At 49.2% G+C, this 20,775-nt stretch overlaps 1 protein-coding gene across 2 annotated transcripts in view; it reads left to right on the top strand.

Moving 5' to 3' along the window:
• The window catches only part of Esrrb (estrogen related receptor beta), a 156,779-nt gene extending 139,794 nt beyond the window's left edge, over positions 1-16,985 (top strand). For both annotated transcript variants that reach the window (XM_076921593.1, XM_076921594.1), the window contains exons 4-7: positions 844-954; positions 1,408-1,569; positions 9,785-10,054; positions 14,086-16,985. In XM_076921593.1, the coding sequence (XP_076777708.1) occupies positions 844-954; positions 1,408-1,569; positions 9,785-10,054; positions 14,086-14,330 (788 nt within the window). In that variant the 3' untranslated portion in view covers positions 14,331-16,985. The remainder of the gene's footprint in view (positions 1-843; positions 955-1,407; positions 1,570-9,784; positions 10,055-14,085) is intronic.
• Positions 16,986-20,775: the final 3,790 nt, after the last annotated feature.

Raw genomic sequence — 20,775 nt, 5'->3', positions numbered from 1 at the left:
TTGCTGGCTGTGTGTGCTATCAAAGAGGCAGCCTGAGGCATGAATGGGATGTATGTAAATCATCCCTCTATCCGTGGCCACCTCAGCTTTCTCTTTGGCAGGCTGGTCTGAGTTGAATATAGGCCAAGGCTGCTAACAACCGCCCACCATTGTTTGTTTCCACATCTGCAAGTCTTCCTGGAAAAGGAAGGGCAGACTTTTGAGGTGCGATAGATACTCTTACCTTCAGGGGAAAGTACAGAAGAACTGCCTGGGAGGCAGGAACCCCTGCTTTCTCTCTCTGAGGACTCTCCCTCTGCCTTTTTAGTTTTGAGGCAATCTCATGTAGCCCAGGCTGGTCATAATTTCCCTATGTTGCTAAAGCTGACCATAGACTCCTGATTCCCCTGTCTTCACTGGGTACTGAGATTACAGGCCTGTGTTGCCATTCCCCACCCCCACCCCCTTTAAAAATGTGGTGTTAGGGATTGGACCCAGGGTTTTGCGTATGCCAGGCAAGCATGGTACTAACTGACCAACATCTCTAGCCCTCTTTTCCCAGCTTAATGAACCCAGCTCTCCCTGGATGCAGAGCAGAACTGAGACACTTGGTTGGCAGAGGGCTTTGTTGAACCTTCGCTTGAGGTCTCGAGGTGATTTTTAGGATGGAGCTGTACCTGGAGAGGCAGGACCAGGTACAGCTGGTGGGATGGAAATCAGATGATGTCTCCTTTTCTGGCATGACGCTGGCCATCTGGGCATGGCCATGAAACTCTTAGCCAGGGCAGCATTTCTAAAGTCAGGGTTCACTCACCTAGAGATTTAAGAACAACTCTTGATGCCAACATCTTCCTTGTCCAACAGGTGTGCGTCTTGACCGAGTGCGAGGAGGCCGCCAGAAGTACAAGCGACGGCTGGATTCGGAGAACAGCCCCTACCTGAACTTACAGATTTCCCCACCTGCTAAGAAGCCATGTGTGTATCAGACAGGCCCTGCTGCCTTTCTCAGCCTGGAATACCTGGCATCTTCCTGGGGCGGTTCTGTCTTCCCTCCACTGGGTGGTGGGTAGTGTGGATCTAAAGATGACCAACAATACCTGGTATTGCCTGGCTTCATCAGAAGGCCTATATGGGATGGCGTATATGGGATAGCATAAACCCCACCTCCATGTGAAATAAGGGCCCCAGTCTAGTATACAGACCTTGTCTCCATGGCCACCCTCTCCCGTTCAGGGTCCTCTGAGCAGCTTCCCATTGCAGGAACATCTTAGTGCTCTCATCACTGTTGCTAGCAGCTTTGTAATGTTAGCAACAGTGAGGAGACAGACAGACAGACCAACCGATTCCAGCCACATTTGACCTTCCCATGGGCTCTGTCCCCACTCTTCCCCAGGCATTGACTGTTTGCTCCCTGTTTGTTCATTACAGTGACTATGATTGTCTCGGATCTACTGGGGGTTAAGCAGGACAAGCTGTACGCTATGCCTCCCGACAATATACCAGAGGGAGATATCAAGGCCCTGACCACTCTCTGTGAACTGGCAGATCGGGAGCTCGTGTTCCTCATTAACTGGGCCAAGCACATCCCAGGTGAGTCATGGTGGGATGGGGACAGGAATGGTGAGGGGGCTCTAGACTCCCCCTGTCCCATAGCTGCACCTTTGATACCTGGTACCTGGCCCAGCAAAGCCTAGAAGACCTCTGCCAGCCGATGTTTCTAAAGGTCCCTTTCTCTTCTGTGGGACTTAAGGGAGTAGCATTTGGAAGGCCCAGCAGTGTTTATGAACTGCCAGGGTGCATTAGAACCACGTATCATTTTGTTAGGAGCTACAGTGAGAGGTTCACAATTGGAACCCCCAAGATAAAACAGTAGGCTTTTCTTGTAGCGTTCACTGCAGTGACCCTGGAAAATGGCCCTCTTCCTTAGCGCTAGCTGCAGGCAGACAGAAGGAGTTAGGAGCAGGTTGGGAAGTTGGCTCAGATTCCAATTCTAAGGCCTAGAAGCCTGTCACTCGACCTGTCACATGGGAGTATGGGAAAATGACCTTCTCAGTTTAACCCAAGGGCGAAATGAGGTTGTGAGTCCGAGGCGTGGCATCTGGCTGGCATGTGCCAATTTCACCTGCATGCTCACCGTGGCCACCTGCTGGATCTTTGCCTTGAGACTCCATGGCCGGAAGCGTGTGCACACTGTGTTTCAGGTGACATGGGCCTCTCACACTCTGGACCCAGGCTTCATTGTAAACCTCTGGGTGAGTCCAGGTGAACAGAGGGAGCCCATGTAATTCTGTATTGCCCTCATGGGGGGAGGCTTTCTCTGTACAGTTGAAGGTCCTGCCCCTGTGGATTGTGTGGGAGACATGCTATTAGCTCTGGCAGCGAACCCCTCTTCTGTGGCCTCTTTCTAGCTGTGTGACACATGGGTTGTTCTTTCTGTATATAGTTTGTTTTTTTTTTTTTTTCTCAGCCATGGATCTTAAAGACAAGCATAGCACACATAGTAACACAACAGAGGTGTCCTGGCCTGTGGATACCAGCAGTTAATTGAGATGATTGAAGTCCTATGTGAAACTTAGAGGTCCTGTGGGAAGGCACCAACTTGTGGACAGGGGATGCTGTTGCCGACACTAGCGTCCGGGAAGCCTAGAGGCTTCTGACATGGTCTCCTGGCTCTCTAACCCTTGGGTGGGTTTGCCAGGAGCCTGGCTAGTACGTCCTTTGTAAGAAGCTCAGTCTCCTGGGATTATACACTCAGTAGTTTTGAAATCCGTCCCGTGCTGACCCAGCACAGATGTGGCATCAGGCTGATGCTTAAGACACCTCAGCCTGGATTGCTCCACTAACCCCAAGCCAAATTGGGCACAGCCACCCCAGCCCAGCCCTCGAGACTACTATTCCCGGTCAGACAGGTACAGTGTCTGAGAGATGACTCTGGAGTGACACCTGGCGGTCTCCTGGATCCTTCTGTTGCCCTTACCCGAACAACACCTGGAGGAAGGGAGTGTCCTACATCCTATAGGTGGTTTTCACATCTATGTCAAGTAAGAGGAATACACTAGTAGGGTGGTTGCTGGGTACATAGGCTTTGGAGCCAGACAAGGGGGAGATCTTGTCCCAGCTCTGCCCTTAGTGACCTTGTGTAAGCTTTTCCTGAGCTTCAGTGTTCCCATCTGTAAAATGGGGACCACAGAAGCCCCCACTAGGAGTCCCAGGTGGATGGATGTTGCACACTCAGAACTGCCACACCTGCCATGGTTGTCACGGTTACTAAAGAGTGATACAAGCCTCTACTGCAGGGACACTTCATCTCCAAATCCTGTGGATTAGTGACAGAGTGTGGTGGCTCACACCTGTCATCTCTGCACTCTGGAAATAGAGTCAGTGGGGCTTGCCATTGAGGCCAGTCTGTTCTGCATAGCCAATTCCAGGCCAGCCAGAGAGTAAGTGAAGTAAGCAAAGGCTTGCTTGTCTGTCCCTTGTGCTCATGCCTGTTTTGCATAAATTTGCATGGTGAATCACTGGGACTTGACCTTCCGGTGTCTAAGGTAAAGTTAATTAATAAGGGTCTCCTGCCACTGGTTGTAAACCTCACTCTAAGAGCAAAGAAAGACCAAGTGTCTTTTAAAAACAATTTTCTATTATGTCCATGATGGGTAGGTGTTTTGCCTGCGTATAAACCTGTGCACTGTGTGCATGCAGTGGCCAAGGAAACCAGAAGAGGGCGTCATCCCCTGGAACTGGAGTCACAAATGCTAGTGATCCTCCCTGTGGGTACTAAGAATCTACCCTGAGCCCTCTTGCTGGTCATCATCTTTCTAGCCCTATGTTTAGGATTTTTTTTTTTTTTTAAACTGCTGACTGAATCCTATTTCTGATTACATGGAAGACAGGCTTACAGAGGGAGAAAATGAAGGTTGGTTAGAGGGCTAACATGTTAGAGCCTACCCCAAGACCGTGTTGAATCTTGTTTATTCTGGTCAGGGACACTCAGAAGGGAGGATTTCAAACTGCCTAGGACTGGAGTTCTGAAACTCTCTTTAGACTCTTTAGGATTGTGGCTTATATTTCAGTGTCTCTAGCATGTAGTCTACAACCAGCGACACAGAAGATACTTCATGTTTGCACAGTAAGCATGGGACAGTGGGTCTCTCCCAAGATGTGGCTTAGACAGAGTTGTAAGGATGTCCACTCAATAAACAGAGATGATCTCACCTTACCCCCAGCCCAGAAGTTCAAACCCTCCAAAAGGTTCCCGCGTCTGAAACCCATGTATATTATATTTTTATAATCCCACTGCACTAGATTTTATTTGTCCTTTATGTGTCTATGTCCTGGTGTCTCCTCTGCACCTGGGGCCATTAGTGAGTGAAATGAAGTCCACCTGAGCATAGCTATGCACTGTGCTACCCCATACTCGGCTTCACAACTGAGGTGTCTTCGTCAGACAGCCAGGGAGGCAGTGCATCCAACTTGGCTACACCAGAAAACAGCTGGTTTGATATAAGGAGCAGAGTAGTGCAGACTGACAGAGATCACACAGCCCACAGCATGTTGCAAAATTTAAAACTCAAAATAAGTTTATTTCTGCAATTTTCTACTTCATCTCTTCATACCCAGTTGGGTAAATAAAGCCTCAGAGTGAAATCTAGGACCAAGAGGGGCCGACTGCTTACCATCATCATCTATTCTACTTTTCAGAGATAAGGATGCTACTATGTAGCTTTGGCTGGCTTTGAGGTTGTGGTCCTCCGTCCTTCTGCCTCTACCTTTTCAGTGCTGCAATCACAGGCTTAGAATAATACCATTTTGCTTGGTTATTGTTTGGTTACACTACTGTAAATACAGGCTGTTGCCTTGAGTTGAATTTTTTCAAGTATTGGGCTTCCTGGAGGGTAAGCCCTAGGCGTGAGAGCAGCAGCCTATGAGCCATGTGACCCAGAGATGAGAGCCAGCCAGAACTTGCAGCCGCTGTAGCTAGGCTGCTGGTAGTTCTCAGGGAGTTTCAGTCCCCTGCATCTTTGTCCCGTTGTCTGCCCTCCCCAGGCAGCTTGGATTCCACCTTGGCCAGCAGAGCCTTCGTCTCATCGGGAGTCACCACTCCTGCCCAGCCCAGGCTGCTGTGTGCAAGGGGATTCCCCAGAGGCCTCTTCAGGAACGCTCTTTGGACAGCCTGCTCCCAGGGAACCGCTGGCTGGCTGGATGAAGGATGAGCTGCCGAGCGGCAGCAGCTGTGTCTGAAGTGGCCCCAGATCCTATAATTACATCTCCCTTTATTACCTCTCTAATGGCCCTGCAGGTCGGCAGAGACCATCATAAATTAGCAGATTATGAACTCCACTTGCCACAAATTATGTGCTTTTTTTTTTTTCTTTTAAATTCTAGGAGCACATAGTGTCAGTGGGGGGGATGGGGCCTGCTGTTATTAGATCCACTGGTGCAGATAACGCAGTTTTCCTGGGGCAGAGGAGCATATGGATGGAGGCCTGAGAGCCCGGGGTCCTGGACTGGGCACTACCACCCAGGGTGAGCTGTAGAGAGGGTTGGCCAGCCTTGCTGGCCACCTGAGCCTCTCTCGGACTTTCTGCTCCAGGGACCTTGCTGGCCCAGATCCGGGATGAATTGTTGAAGGCCCAGCCCAATTGGAAACACAAGTGGAGGGTGTTTTCCCAAAGGTGCTTGTGTTTTACATGACAAGAGCATCTAATTCTCTGCTAATACCAGGTGTGACAGAAGTGAATGTGAAAACCTGTAGTCTTCTGTGGAGGGGGGGGGGGGGAGAGAGGAGAGAGAATACAGCCAGTAGTGGTGTATTCCCTCCCCCCCATCAGCTCACAATTTAACACTGTATCTCGCTACTTTATCTCTGCAATGATAAAAGTAGAAAGTAACTTTCACTTCCTGTGCTAAGCAGATGAAGGAGTCTTCTGTGTGTGCACAAGTTTAATCTCTACCTCTAACATGGTACCGTTGGTTCTGGAGTCTGTGCCTCCAACGTGTGTTTTTGCACATCCACATAAATAGTTCTCCATTACATGTTGGGTATAATGTATAATTATACATGTATACATGTATTATTATACATTATAATACTAATTACATTATAATACTAATATAATGTATAATAATATATTATAATACATGTATCACACACTGCATTTCCATAGTTTCCTGCCTGTCATATGTTCTGTAATGGGAGCTAGCAACAACCCTGGTTGTTGCTCTCGCCTCCACCCTGGTCTTCTCCTGGAGTTAACTATACCCATTTCCTCTTGTTGTATTTCTTTTCTCACCTATTAGAAAGCACTAAAATGGTTATAAGTAATGACAAACACACTTGCTACTGCCTGGTGGCTAGCATGTTGCTTGTGTTCTGGGGTTTTCAGAACTCTGTCCAGGACCTCTCAGACAGTGGAGAGGAGGAAGGGACTCCCTCCCAGATGGGTGAGCCTGCTCCTCAGAACCTCACACCTCACACCCAGCTGGCCCTGCAGTATGAGAGTAAGCCTTCTGGGTGTTCTCTCCCCCAGAGGTTAGAAATTTCCAGGTGGCTGCTGTGTGCTCCCCCCCCTCTCTCCCCCTCCCCAATCCCCATGGCACTCCAGCCTCTTACACGGGATGTAATGGGGTCTCTAAGCAAAGGTTTTAGGTTGTTTTCTTGCCATCTCAGGGTCAGGCCGAGGCATCTGTCTGTCCTCCGCTGTGACTGCTTATGAGGAAGGCAAGCTTAGGGCTCAGGAGAATGTCTGTCTCTGGAGTTTCCCTTCAGAGCTCAGCCCCCAGTTGCTTGTGCAGGGATTCCCTGTCCTTAGCGTCACTACAGATTGCATGTTCTCAGAACCTTCCAGTCCGATGTTCTTCTTTCTCTCTTTTTTAAAGTTTGTTTGTTTGTTTGTTTGTTTATGGTGGCTTTTTTTAATGGTCTCTGTATCCCTCCCTGGCTGTCCTTCAACCTACTTTCTAAACCAGGCTGGCCTCCAACTGAGACACTCAGTTGGCCTCTGCCTCCCCAGTGCTGAGATTAAAGGTGTGGGTCACCCCGTTGGTTGGTGACATTTAGTGACATGTGACATCATCTCCATGGTAAGCCTTGGAGGCTGGCAGTTATGGTTTGAGCAGCCATCAGTCTTGCAGAGGCCATGCCTTGAGGGATGAGCCTCTCCAGCGAGTTCCCATGCACAGAGCCTGGCCGTGCCCCACTCCCAGCATCTGCTGCCTTCCAGCTCATTTGTCCGTTCACTTCACCCCATGTGTCTCCTCCTTTCTCCCCAGTCCTGCTTTGAGACTACCCTTCCCTGTGTGGTCCAGTTCTTCCCCACCCACACACTCCCATGCCGGCTGATTGGTATCTGTTAATTAATGTCACCCAAAGCCTCTCCTACTCATGGACCTGATAAGGGAAATTGGATGTCCATTTCTATCTTTTATTACCTCCAGCTTCCTGCCCCACCCCCACCCCACCCCCCAGCCACATACTCTCTGTGGTACTACTGGGAATATCGGAAGATAGACAGTTTAACCCCTGTCTTCTGTCCTGTGCCCCCCACCCCAACCCCCAAGGAGGCACACTCACCAAAGCTCCTACCAGTTGGTGTGTACACTCCTGCTCTGTGATTGGTCACCCATGGAGTCTGGTAGCTAGGAGGTGATCCAAGGCAAAGGTTGTATAGACAGGTCCAGGGTCCATAACGGTTGCACCTTCAACCTCAGGTACCCCAAGAGGGAAGGGACTTACCCTGGGTAGGTAAGAAAAAGAGACCACACAGGCTCTAAAGGCCATCCAGGAACTGGGCAAGTCCAAAGAGGAGAAGGAAGTAAAAATGACTGCAAGTAAGGATAGTGGCGGCCTCCTCGGTCATCCTTGACAGAGGGATGCCGGCCTACTGTGCGCCAGAAGTGGTGTGAGGCCTTCACACATGCCTTTCATCTTTACGACACCCCCATGTCATGAGCAATGACTAGGCAGGGCTAAGTCCTAAGTTAGCAAGTTCACTTGGCAGGGATTACCCAGAAACAAATCCCTTGATTTCAAATGGCACATCGCACATTGTGCAAATGGTTTGTGGACTCTTCTTTTTTTTTTTTTTTTTTTTTTTTTTTATCACCCTTCCATGCCCTGGGAGTTGAGTTCAGAGCCTGAAACGTGCGAGGCAAGCACTCAACAACTGCCCTGTAGTCTCAGCCCTGTTTGATTTGTTTTGCTTGAGACAAAGTCTGGCTTTGAACTCCAGATCCTCCTCCCAAGTACTGGGATTACAGGCATGTGTCCTTCATGTCCAGCTGTTTCCTTCTCTTAATAAATCTAGCTTGCTTAGAATTTGACTAATCTGCTGTTTGTTTCCGGGTGAGCCTCCTGAGAAGTTACTGCCTCCTGTTTAGTGGTTATGATGGTTGAAATTAGCAACCTTACCCTTCTCCGTTGGCTTCTCATAAATCAGGCTGTTAAGAGACTTTGCCTAAATCAACTCCACACAGAGTCCAGTCTGAGCGTGTCACTCTCATCTGATAGACACAGACCTTCGTCTCAGCATTAATTAAGAGCTCATGTGGTCTAAAATTGTCTTCCCGTGTAGCACACAGCCAACCACTCTGAAGCACACTCTGCTCTCAAGCTCATTCCAATGACAAAAGAGGTCCAGGTTTGCAGAAGTTACATGCCCTCATCAAGGTCCACCCACAGCTAGTACTTGGGCAGTCAGGGTCAAGCCCAGGCAATCTTTCACAGCACGTTGGACAAAGCAGTGTTAAGATTCTAGAGCCCTCTGTCTTAGTTAGGGTCTCTACTGCTGTGATGAAACACCACAACCAAAAAAAAAAAAAAAAAAACAACCCCAAGTTGAGGAGGAAAGGGTTTATTTGGCTTACACTTACAAATCATAACCCATCATTGGAGGAAGTCAGGACAGTACTCAAGTGGAGCAGGAATCTGGAGTCAGGAGCTGGTGCGGAGGTCATAGAGGGATGCTGCTTACTGGCTTGCTCCTAGTGGCTTGCTCAGTCTGCTTTCTTATAGAACCCAGGACCACCGGCCCAGGGATGGCACCACCCATCATGGGCTGGGCCCTCCCCCCTTGGTCACTAACTGAGAAAATGACTTACAGCTGGACCTCATGGAGGCATTTCCTCAACGGAGGCTACTTCCTCTCTCTCTGATGAGTCTAGCTTGTGCCAAGCTGATAGACAAAACCAGCCAGCATACCCTCTTAACCCCCATTTGCCCTCCCTGGAGGGAGGAGGTAGCGTTCCTGAATACTAGTGTCCAGAGCACATCTGCTGAGTCTTCTCAAGGGAGAGTGATGACGGTCCAGGCAGCCAGAATGCTCCCAGGCTGACTTTGGAGCCTTGCCCTCCCAGCAGCCTCTGCCCAGGCAGGCCATGGATAACTGAATCCTCCCTCCTGGCTGGAAGGATCTGTCTGGTATTAAAGCAGAGAGCTTCCCTGGAGTTTGCAGAGCGTTGGAGACACCCGTCTTGCCACCCCCAAATCCTGCTATTAATTCAGCAGCTCCTTCGATTACACATGCACCTAATTAATCAGTGTCTCTCCACGCTGGGGAAGACCTAGAACCAATGAGCATAGTGATAATAACTGTCAACATTGACTCGACTCTTCTTATGTAAGTCTTTCCCATGAATTCCGGTGTGACTCATTTATTAAAGGGATAGCAAGAGGCACCACGGGGGCTCCCCCACTTCCAGCTGGGTCCGGGGATGCAAGGACACAACCCACCCTTGAGGCTGCCCTCCAGCAAGCGCCAAGGAAGCCTGTGGGACCACTTCTGATCACTGACTTCTTCCCCTTCTGCAGGCTTCCTCAGTCTGACACTCGGGGACCAGATGAGCCTGCTGCAGAGTGCCTGGATGGAGATCCTTATCCTGGGCATCGTGTACCGCTCGCTTCCTTACGACGACAAGCTGGCATACGCGGAGGACTACATCATGGACGAGGAGCACTCTCGCCTGGTGGGGCTGCTGGAGCTTTACAAAGCGATCCTGCAGCTGGTACACAGGTACAAGAAGCTCAAGGTGGAGAAGGAAGAGTTTATGATCCTCAAGGCCCTGGCCCTCGCCAACTCAGGTAAGGGTGGCACGTGATCCTCAGAGGGCTTCAGGGGTTCTGTGGGAGCCTAACAATCACAGCTCAGGCTGTGGGCGGGGCTGGCTTACGGATCGGATCAGCCAACACCGCATTAGTTACTTTTCTCTACCCGTGATGAAAAGCAACTTAGGGAAGAAAGGGTTTAATTTTGGCTTAGGAGCAGGGAGCGAAGGCGGAAGTGGAAAGATGGCATTTCATTCACACGCAGGGAGCAGAGGGAGCGAACCGGAAGTGGAATGAGGTTATAAACCTCAAAGCTGGTCCTCCAGCAAGGCTACACTTTCTGAAGGTTCCATATCGTCTCCACATTTGATCCCCACCACCAGCTGGGGATCAAATGTTCAAATCCGCGAGCCTATGGGGTCAGTGCTCATTTAAGTTAAGCCATTACACGCTGCAAGGGTGGCCTGGAGTTCAAAGGCGGCCAGTACTGGTTCTGTATTTCCTAGGAGTTTGACTTGCACAGATACCAAAGGACAAAGCTAAGCGCTAGGTCTGTGTCTGCCCCTTGAATGGTTTGCTTCACTCTGAGCCTAAGTGACCATAAATAAGCAGTGCCTATCCCTCAATTTACTTATATTATGTTAACCACATAAGTAACACACAGTAGTGAGTGCCCAGCTTGCTAAAACTGGCTAGGACATTATGTACATGACTCTTACTATAATCCCATTTTACAGATGTGGAAATCAAGGCTGGGAAAGTTGTAAATTTGTCCAGGGTAACACTGTTTAAAGATGCCAGGGTTAGTTCAGGTGTAGGGGAACAGGCCTTTAAGCCTAACACTAAACAGGCTGAGGCAGGGTGATCTTTGAGTTTTAAGCCAGCCTGGTTTACACAGTGAGGGCCAGGCCAGGCAAGGCTACACAGTAGGATTCTCTCTCTCTCCGTCTCTCTCTCCATCCATATATATATATGTATATATATATGAAAAAAAAAGAAATGAAAAAAGTCAGAATTAGGATCCAAGCCACAATCCTGTAATTCTCAGAGAACACAGGCTTATGGCTACTCTTGGACTCTTTCCATCAGATCACCCAGGTGCACTACATCTAACTTCTCATGTGATGGCTTAACCTAGTATTAAAAAGGTTGTAGATTATTCATTATTTTCTAAGCTTCCTAGAACTTCAACTGGATTATCTGGGCTGAGGTGTTGGGTAACTGGCAGATCTGCCACATATGCTTAGAGCCTCTGTCCTACTGGGGAAAGAGACATACACTGTGTCTCTACGTGTATGAGAGTAGCACTAGAAACATGCACATAGGATTGTAATCCTGCTTGCAGGGGCACTGGCCAGGGCCAGGTGGACCTGAGTTCAAATTGTTTCTCCGAGGCTGAAGAGATGGCTTAGCAATTAAGAGCACCAGCTGCCCTTGCAGAGGACCAGAGTTTAGTTCCCAGCACCCACACACTTCCCAACACTCACAAACTTGTAATTCTAGCTCCAGAGGATCCAACGCCCTCTTCTGGCCTTCATTGGCACTGCACACACATGGTACAGATACATACTTGCAGATACACACACACACACACACACTCCCTCACACCAACAGCATGACCTTGGTTAGCTCTGTCCTTGAGTAGGAGGTATTCCCAGGTCCACCTTCAAGCACCTGTGATCAACTGCAGATAATGCAGCCCAGTGCCTAGAGGAAAAAGCTCAGTAAATATTGATTATTGTCACTGCTGTTATAATATCAGAGGAAACGGTGTTCCCAGCACATGATGAGGGAAAGCTGGCTCCCAGGTGGAGACACACACAGACAGACTCCCGCTTTGCTGATCGTGCCAGGCTTTCCCTGAAACTCTCTTATCCCAGGAACTCCCATCCCTAGCAACTTGGCTTTGTTGCTGTTAGCTCCCCAGAAATACCCTCTGGTGCCTTTCCTGAGGTCATCAGTCCCCAGTCAGGCATTGTCAGCCGACGAAGGCTTCATACAGCACAGCAGTCTGCCTTGGACATCTGTGTGGGTTCAGGCCTGGCATTGTATTGATCCTTTTGGCCTCCTGCTTCCTCTTCCTTCTGAAACCCCCTTCCCCTTCTCCTCCCCTCCCCTCTTTCCTCTCCCTCCCCCCATTCCCCTCCGTAAATCATTAACCCTAAACCCCTGCCTTAGGCTCTGCTCCTAAGGACCTAACCTAATACATGTTATTGTGTTTTCTTTTTTGCTGTAGCTCTGTAAACGGACACAGCACATGGAACTCCATGTGTCCTCCCTGCCCCTCCCCCTCCCCAGCGCTCTCTTTCCACTCTTCATGCTAGGTAACTTGCTGCAGTTAGTAAGCCAGTGAAGATTGACGCCCCTCCGGTTTTGGAGGCAGTTTCAGTCTATCATCCAGGCTGGCCTGGGACTGACTGTATATCTCAGGCTGACCCGAAATTCACAGAAATCTTCCTGCGTCAGCCTTCCAAGTATTGTAATTATAGGTGTTTACCACCTTCTCATGGCAGTGGCTCTTGCCTCTAACCAGAAACTCCTTACTCCTGTCTTCCACTGGTTTCTAAAGCCCAGTACCTTGTGGTTCAGGAAGGGAGATCTGGGTGAACATGGCCCCCGCAGGTCATAGTTCTGAGGCAGAACAATGGAGAAGGGATGTCTAGGAGACCAGTCAGGCCTCCTGGCAGCGGTACAAGGGCCCCCTGTAGCTAAGTGGATGGGGTGACTCAGGTACCTGGCAGAAGAAAAAAGCTCATCAGAGGCTGACCCAGGCCCCTTGAGAGTGTGCCAGCTGTCACTCACCTGCATCCCAGTCATCTCTAGGGCTCTCTGACAGCAGAAAAAAAATTCATAGCCATTGATTTTGTAATTAACAGTTTATCAATGCCATCGATACAGACTTGCTGATGGATTGCAAATAAATTGATCTTGCAATGTTATTTTATTTCATTTTTGGTTGAAAGCACCTGCCAATTGTGGTTCCTTGGGGAGGGTGACAGGATGGAAAATGGGGTCAGAGGTGGCTGGGGCCAAGCCCTGTAGGGATTCTGGAAAGTCCAGGCTGGGAAGAGACCCAGGGACATGCAGACCATCACTCTGACCAGCCAACTGGTGCAGATGCCTCTGCCGTTTGGTTCAGGCGAGCACTGGACTCCTTTAAGGAATGCAGAAAGTTGGCTCAGCTCCTTCTGTCCACACAGCAAGCTTCAGGGCTCCAGTTCATGAGGGCAACACAAAATGTTAAGGTGTCTGGGTAGTTTTCCCATAGGACTGGGAGATTCCCTTTGTTTTGCTCAGCCTCAGCTGTATCCCAGTGTTTCAGATGGCCGAGTTCATGGGCTGTAAGCATTCCTAGCCAACGGTGCTGAAGATCAGACCCAAGCAAGGCCTCCAGTATGTTAGGCAAACACCCATCCCTGAGCTATATTCCCACTGACTCCCTCTGTCACTACCCCTCTCTACTCCCCTCACCCACAAACACCTAGATATTGACTTCTGTCCCTTTATGTCTGTTCTGTAGCCAAAGTTGTAAGGTTGGTGGCTGTCCTGCATGTGGGTGGTCCCCATGGCCCAGCATCATCATGAAGATATGATGGGGTCAGTGGCGACAGCAGTGAGGCTTCTATAACCCAGGTGCTTAATTTTTTTAAAACCGTTAGCTGTATAACCCTCTTAATCCTATGAGGTAGGTATGGCTATGAAAATGGGGGACAGAGAAGTTATATAACTTACCTAAAGTCTCACAGAACCTGAAAGTGAGGGATATAGGACTCTAACACTGCCATCCAGATTCCAGAGTCTCCTGAACACCTCTGGGACATCCAATAGGTCTGTCCATGTTCGTGAGTAGTGCCCTCCTGGTGGTCTCTCTGTGAGGTCTGAGCTCAGTTCCACCTTCAGTCTCTGACTCAGCCCTGCAGTGAAGATCCTCATTCTACCTTGAATAGTCAAGCTTTTGCAGAAGGCAGACAGGCTGCCTGCGCGTCTGTCCTCCCGCTCCAGAAATGCCTTTCATGCTGGGGTGGCAGCCAGTCCCTACTGACACTGACCCTCTCCTGTGTCTGCAGATTCAATGTACATCGAGAACCTGGAGGCCGTGCAGAAGCTTCAGGACATGCTGCACGAGGCCCTGCAGGACTATGAGCTGAGCGAGCGTCACGAGGAACCACGGAGGGCCGGGAAGCTGCTGCTGACACTGCCCCTGCTCCGGCAGACAGCAGCCAAAGCCGTGCAGCACTTCTACAGCGTGAAACTGCAGGGCAAGGTGCCCATGCACAAACTCTTCCTGGAGATGCTGGAAGCCAAGGTGTGATGGCCCAGCACACAGGCGGACGGACACGATTCATGTGGAGACCTCCACAGCCACCAGCCTCGACCTTTTCACACCTGCATCGGGGCTCTGAGCTGTCCCAGAAGAAGGGGTTTTCTTGCTTCCTGGCCATGTGCAAGACTGCTGGGGGGCAGCAGATGGGGGAGATGGGGATGGGAGGGTGGGGGCGGGGGGCTCATCTGTCACCCGCATTTTCTTTGGTATTTTTTTTTCCTTCTCCATGGGCAGTGCTAAGGCTTGGGCTGGGCCTGACTTCCCTTAAGGCTGGAGACCATCAGAGGAAGTATCCCTTCCCGCAAGGGATCCATTTCCGGACCACTCCCTATTTAGGACCTAGAGGTACCTAGATGGGCAGTGCTTAGTGCCCAGGACCCAAGAGACTTAGATTGGGTGCTCCTGGAGGTATTGGTGTCACAGAGGGTAGGCCCTTGGGGCAGGAGGTCTCTGTGGCCTCTCCTGAGGCTCTGTACCTCCTCAGTCTAGCTGACTCCCTCCCCTTCCCCCTTTCTTCTTGTCCCAGAACACCCAGCTCTCAGTGGCTGCTCCTGCTAGAGTAGCCACATCCTCACTCCCGAGAAGCCCCTCCCCTGCTCCCTGTCCCTACCTCAGCCAGCTGAGGTAACTCCAGGGCATGTACGGACTCAGAAAAGAGTTGAGTCCTGTACCCACTGCTCCTTGCCTGTTGTTTCTCCTTCACCTCTTGGGCATGGTGAGTCTAGAAACCTTTGGAGAATTCAAGACCTGGCCCCATCAGGGAGCATTTGGGGGACTCTCACTGAATGTCAGCAGCCTAGGTTGGGGTGTAGGATAATGAGAGACCCAGTGGTAGAGGGGAAGTATAATTGCACCTTGGAAAGGAAGGAGCTCTAAAGGTCCCCCTTGGCCCCTCCCTTACCTCATAAAAGGCAAGGCTTTGTGCCATAGGAGGGCAGCCTCCTGGCATTTGCATTTGCACCAGGGATGTTTGATGTAGCCCTCCTGGGTCAATTCCCGGCAAGACCCTGCAGTCTGGTTGTTGTATAGGATGGTCCACCAACACATCCCAGTCCTAATAAACCCCTCATCCCTAGGCATATGAACATGGCTTTCCTCTGATTCTCCCACTCAGAGGGCGGTCCTGAGCTCATGCTGGGGTTCATGGGTTGACAAGATGTCCTAAAGGAGAAGCGGTTCATTCTGGAAAATGGACACTCCACTATTCTGAGAAATCCTCCAGGCTTTACCTTCCTGATCCCTTCCTGGAGTGCAAGGGTCTCCTCCTTCAGGCTTTCTGGCTAATGGCTCTGCCTCCCTGGTGACACCTCTGGGAGCTGCTGGGACACCAGATCGGAGGCTGGTCACTTCATATAGTTAATGCTACACTTTCCTGGAGAGCCTTCCCCTGCCCTTTTGCCCACAAAGAATTGCATCTCAGAGCCACTGGGTGCGTGGATGTCAGGTGTTCATGCCTCAGCGTGGGCTCTCCTTGTCCCTGATACAAGATAGACACCGCTTTTGTTTTAAGCTGTGTTAACTCTTAGGGGCTGGGCTTAGCAATCCTGGCCTCTGAAAACTGCCCCCAGCCACACTGTGTGCCCAGAATTGTGGAAAGAGGGTGTCACCTAAAATTCCACATAGTTTCTCAGCACTTCTGGGCCTGCGGACCACACCAGCAAGAGTCAGACAAATGCCCACAGCTGTCTGAGTGGATGCTGCTTTGAAGAAACAGCAGTTAAGTGGGCAGCCGTGACTCCTTGGTCTACTAATGCAAGCACCCCAGTATGGAACACTTGTCACCAGAGGTGGCTGCTAGCCTGCTGTCCCTAAGATAGAAACTGTTTTTTTTTTTTTAAACAAGTGAAGAGAATGGACCAGTGACAGTTGAGTGCCCTGTGGGAAAACTGGGCACCTGGAGTCAGAAGGTAGAGCCCACTTGTTCAAAGACTAGCCAGATGAGGGACCTCTGTGAGGCCAGGGTGCTCAAACACAGGAAATAGCAAGAGACCTCCCTCCATCTCCCACCTCCCCCAGTCAAAGCAAACACCCAGGCTACCTTTCATATCCATTTTTGGAACCCATGGAGAGGAGACCTCTCTTTGCAAGTGTGTATTCACACATAGAGATGATTTCAACCTAGAAATAACACATAGCCAACCTTGTAGAAGGAGGTGCTGGCTGGGATTTCTTGGCCTTGTCCCCTAACCTTTCTGAAGATTCTGGATGGTTTTGACATGCCTCCCAGTTTTTGCATCTTTAAACAGATGACTTCCCAGGGAAATAAGAGGCTCTCATTTGGGGCTAGCAGGGTCAGAGCCTATACTATCTGTGCCTGGTCCTTTCCTCCAGACTCAATTACCCACGGGAAACAGGTGGCAGGCAAGGATGACGGACGTGTGACAAGGAGACAGGAGGGCCCAGAGTCCAAGCCCATGGAACAGCACCAAAGAGAAGCACTATGTGGAGAGATTGCTTTATTTTCTGATAATGATGTCGTGGCTGGAATGACTTAAGATGTATATATTTTATAACCGGCAGTCCTTTGTGCTGTCTCACCTCCCTGTACGTATGTGTTCTCCCACAGACCCCATGTAAACCACATGCCCTGGGATTATCCCATCTAGTCCCATGTATCTGAAATCTAATAAATAAGGAAAGGTGTGCTGAGTCGTTCACGCGTTGTCTGTTGGAGTACACTGCCTTCTGGCCAGCATTACCCTTAGGGCTCATGTTGATAATGGGAGAGGTCAGGGAGAAAGCACCTGTGCCTAAGGCCTTGTGGGTACAGGTTTTTGTGGATATTGTAAACCTGAGCAGGACTTACCCAGCATGCTAGAGGCCCTGGGTTTAATCCCTAGCGTCACAAAGCATGAGGATGAGTGTGATCAGCAACAGTCAGGAGTGTGACTTGGAACATCTGAGGGAGGCAGATGGAACATGGGGCAGGCCCTGCTGCTGCCCGTGGGTGGTCCCTCCCTCGCTCCCCCACCCCCTGCCGGGAGATGTTCCTCTCCATGAGTGCCTGAGAGGTGGGACATGACCCACCTAAGTAGCTGCTTCAAGTCGCCACATGCTTCTAGGGTCTTGGTGTCTTTCTTGTTCAAAGCATTGAAGTTCCCCCAAATTATAAAGTCATAAGGAATTTAATTAAAAAGCAAAGTGATAGCATCGGCAGACATGTTGCTTTGCAGCAGGCTCCAGGCTCCTTAAGTTATGAGAACCAGAAGTCCTGGTCACTTAACTGCTCTTGCGGGCAAGAGGAGATGCTTGCTAAGAGACACGGGGTAAGTGGTTCTCTGTTTTCACTGATAGGCTGAGATTATTTAAGACTTAACTCACTGCTTACATGCCCATGGTGCATCTGATTTTAATCATATGAGTGTCCAACTATACGTAGGCATAACATAGTAAATAGGGTTTATGCATTCAAAACTGGTTCAGACTGGATTGGTGCTCCTCCTCTAGTTTCCAGATATGTTCTGGGACTTGTTTGAGTGGGAATTGATCACAAAAGAGCAGTCACTAAGGGGCTGCCAGGATGGAGCAACTTTCTCCACTGTTTGAAATTTGGTATATCTGCACCTTCATCCTAGGTATGTTTTTGAGAGGGGGCTGTAGGGATAGCCTGGACTAAGCAAGAGTCCAAGGCTGCTACGATCTCACTATTGCCTGCCAAGACCAGGATAACCCAGAAGGATTATAGCAGGATGCCTTTTGTTACAAGTAAAGGACATTCCATCTCAAATTGACTTATGGGGAATTATTCCTACAGAGGAAGAGAGAGAGAGAGAGAGAGAGAGAGAGAGAGAGAGAGAGAGAGAGAGTTAGGACATCATCATCAGACTGGGTTTGATCCAAAATTGCAAAGTCAATATAATTCTAGTTCGACTTTTAAAAATCCAGTAAAAAGGAGGTTTATTAGATTAGCTCTCGTGATACCGTGGTTGTCGGCAGTGGCCGTCTCAGAGAGGCCGAGAACAGTGTAGTTTTGCATCCGTGAAACTGGGTGCCTCATAAGTCTCAACCTTGGGAAGCTTGGAGAATCCCTGTAGAGTGCTCAGCTTTTCTGACTCGGTTTAATCCTGTTCTGTCTGTTTCATCTTTAAACTAACTTCTTTCATGGGAGCAAGAGACTGTTTTTTTTTTTCTTTCCTTTTTAATTTCATACCCTGGGAGTGGGTGGGGAGAATCTCTCATTGCAAATGTGGTGAATGCCGGGGTCTCGTCCTCAATCCCGGTGTTTTGAGGCTTTTTTCCTGAAGGAATCATTAGTCATCTGGGGTTGAGTAAAACCCATTCAATAGCATTGCTGCTAAGCAACTGGAAAGGCGTGGGCTGGAAACCCTCATGGGCAGACCACAGACACCACACCTGTGGACAGGTCAGTCTCACCAGCTTTCAATGGACTATGAAAGCCGCCACAGGAACATATGAACGCCATCACAGTGTGTCCTCTAATTTCAGCACATTGGAATGCACACAGCAGCTATCTATGCTTCTTCCTTAACTGGCGTGTGTGTGTGTGTGTGTGTGTGTGTGCGCGCGTGCATGTGGGGGGCATGTCGGGGATGTGTCAATCATAACACAGCAAATGAACTGGAAGAGAGGGCTGGTATTTTTTGAAGTGGGAAGACTTGATGGAAGGTCGGGGCCAGAGGAACTGATGTGAACTTTAAGATGCTATTGCTTATCTAGGGAGACACCATCAGGGCAAAGAGTGATGCTCCAGCTAATCAGGAAATGCCAGGAGCTTCCTCAGTAACAGATTCAGTATGGAAGCCTTGCCTGGGGTGGGTTCCATTCCTGACACACAACCTTCACTGTACGGAGTCAGACTCTCTCTGCCAATGCTGCCTTCTGCAGAGTTGCCAGTTACCAGACTGAAAACACTATATGAAAAATTCCAAAACTAAGCAGTTTCCAAGCTTTAAATAACCTTTATTACATTGCATTGTTATGATTATTGCATTCATTAGTTCTCCTTGCTTATCTCCTATTGTGCCTAAGTTGAACTTTGTGTGTGGGAAAAGCAGTATTCTCTGAGGTACATGTCTACATTGGATCTGAGGGGACTGACGTAAACCCTGCTTTGTGGAGCAGTAGGGACTCAAGGACCACCTTCTATATCATTATTTACCAGCAAGATAATAGGACCAAAAGAATCTTCTAGTAAAGATCCTTCCTGGAAAATCTAAGGATGTCCTTGCACAGAAGTCTCAGGAACAGTCGAGTGACAGCAGGCTCACCAGACCCTATTTATTTTTTATAACTGGTTTTCATTTTCTTTAACTTAAAATTTATTTTACTTTATTTTTTGAAACAGGGACTCTCTCTCTCTCTCTCTACAGAGCCCTAGCTGTCCTGGAACTCACTATATAGACCAGGTTGGCCATGAACTCAGAGATCTGCCTGCCTCTGCCTCCTGAGTGCTGGGATTAAAGGCCCACCTTCATTTTTATTTTATTTTATTTTATTTTATTTTATTTTATTTTTAGTGTGTGTATGTGTGTGCGCACGTGTGCATGGGCATGGGCATGTGCACTCGTGCATGTGTGCACACACTATGGCATGCATGTAGAGATCAGAAGATAACTGTATGGACACACAAGTCTGCATGTCTACTGTGTTTCTGATGGCCATGTCCTTTTTTAAATGACGTAGCTTTTTTTTTTTTTTCTTATCCCACTGCTGTCCTTCGAGCATTACATGGGTTGTGGGGATTGAACCTAGCTTTCACCATTGGGCAGCAAATGCCTCTACCCACTGAGCCATCTAGCTGATTGGTGGCAGAGGATAAGACAGGAAGAGAGAAAAACACACACTGTAGGAGTCCTGGCTTTGTCAACCTTGAGGCTGTTCAGTAGTGTTGGAAGAACAATGGCAAACCATGTAGAGTCCCAAGCAAGGAATGATGGGTCAGATCTACCATTAGCTATAGGAATGATGAAGACCTTTGGTCCAAGGCTAGCAGGATCCCAAGAGCCAGCATAACTCTGCCCCTTACCCCTGTGTAATGGAGTCACACACTGGGCACAGCTGCCCATGACCAATGTCAGTAGGTTTCTCAATGGATCCCAGATGTGTTAGATGCAGTGACGGCAGCCTTTACTTTATGGGGGCTGAGACTTTAGCAAGGCTTAAGGTTCCAGAGGTCAGGTTTATATCCAGACTTGTTCAAGTACAAAGGAAGTCTCTTCTTTGAACCCTTATATCCCAAATTTGACTAGTCACTGAAAGGACTGAGGATATAGTAGCCACTCATCAAATCCCTCTGTCTTTGCCTCTTCCTTGGTTATGATGAGGCCACAGAAGCCATCTCTAGCCACAAACGTCTGCTCCTACCCTGCCACGGCTAGCTCAGTCATATTCATAAGGACAGGTGTGTTGGGGGGATGGGTTCTAAATGATTTACTGGAGGCTCTTTAGGGACCCCACAGCCTATGCACACCAG

This window comes from Arvicanthis niloticus, chromosome 23 (genome assembly GCF_011762505.2).
Source record: "Arvicanthis niloticus isolate mArvNil1 chromosome 23, mArvNil1.pat.X, whole genome shotgun sequence".
NCBI classification, from domain to species: Eukaryota; Metazoa; Chordata; class Mammalia; order Rodentia; family Muridae; genus Arvicanthis; species Arvicanthis niloticus.
The sequence above is the reverse complement of the archived record's forward strand: the minus strand, read 5'-3'. Positions and strand labels throughout refer to the sequence as shown.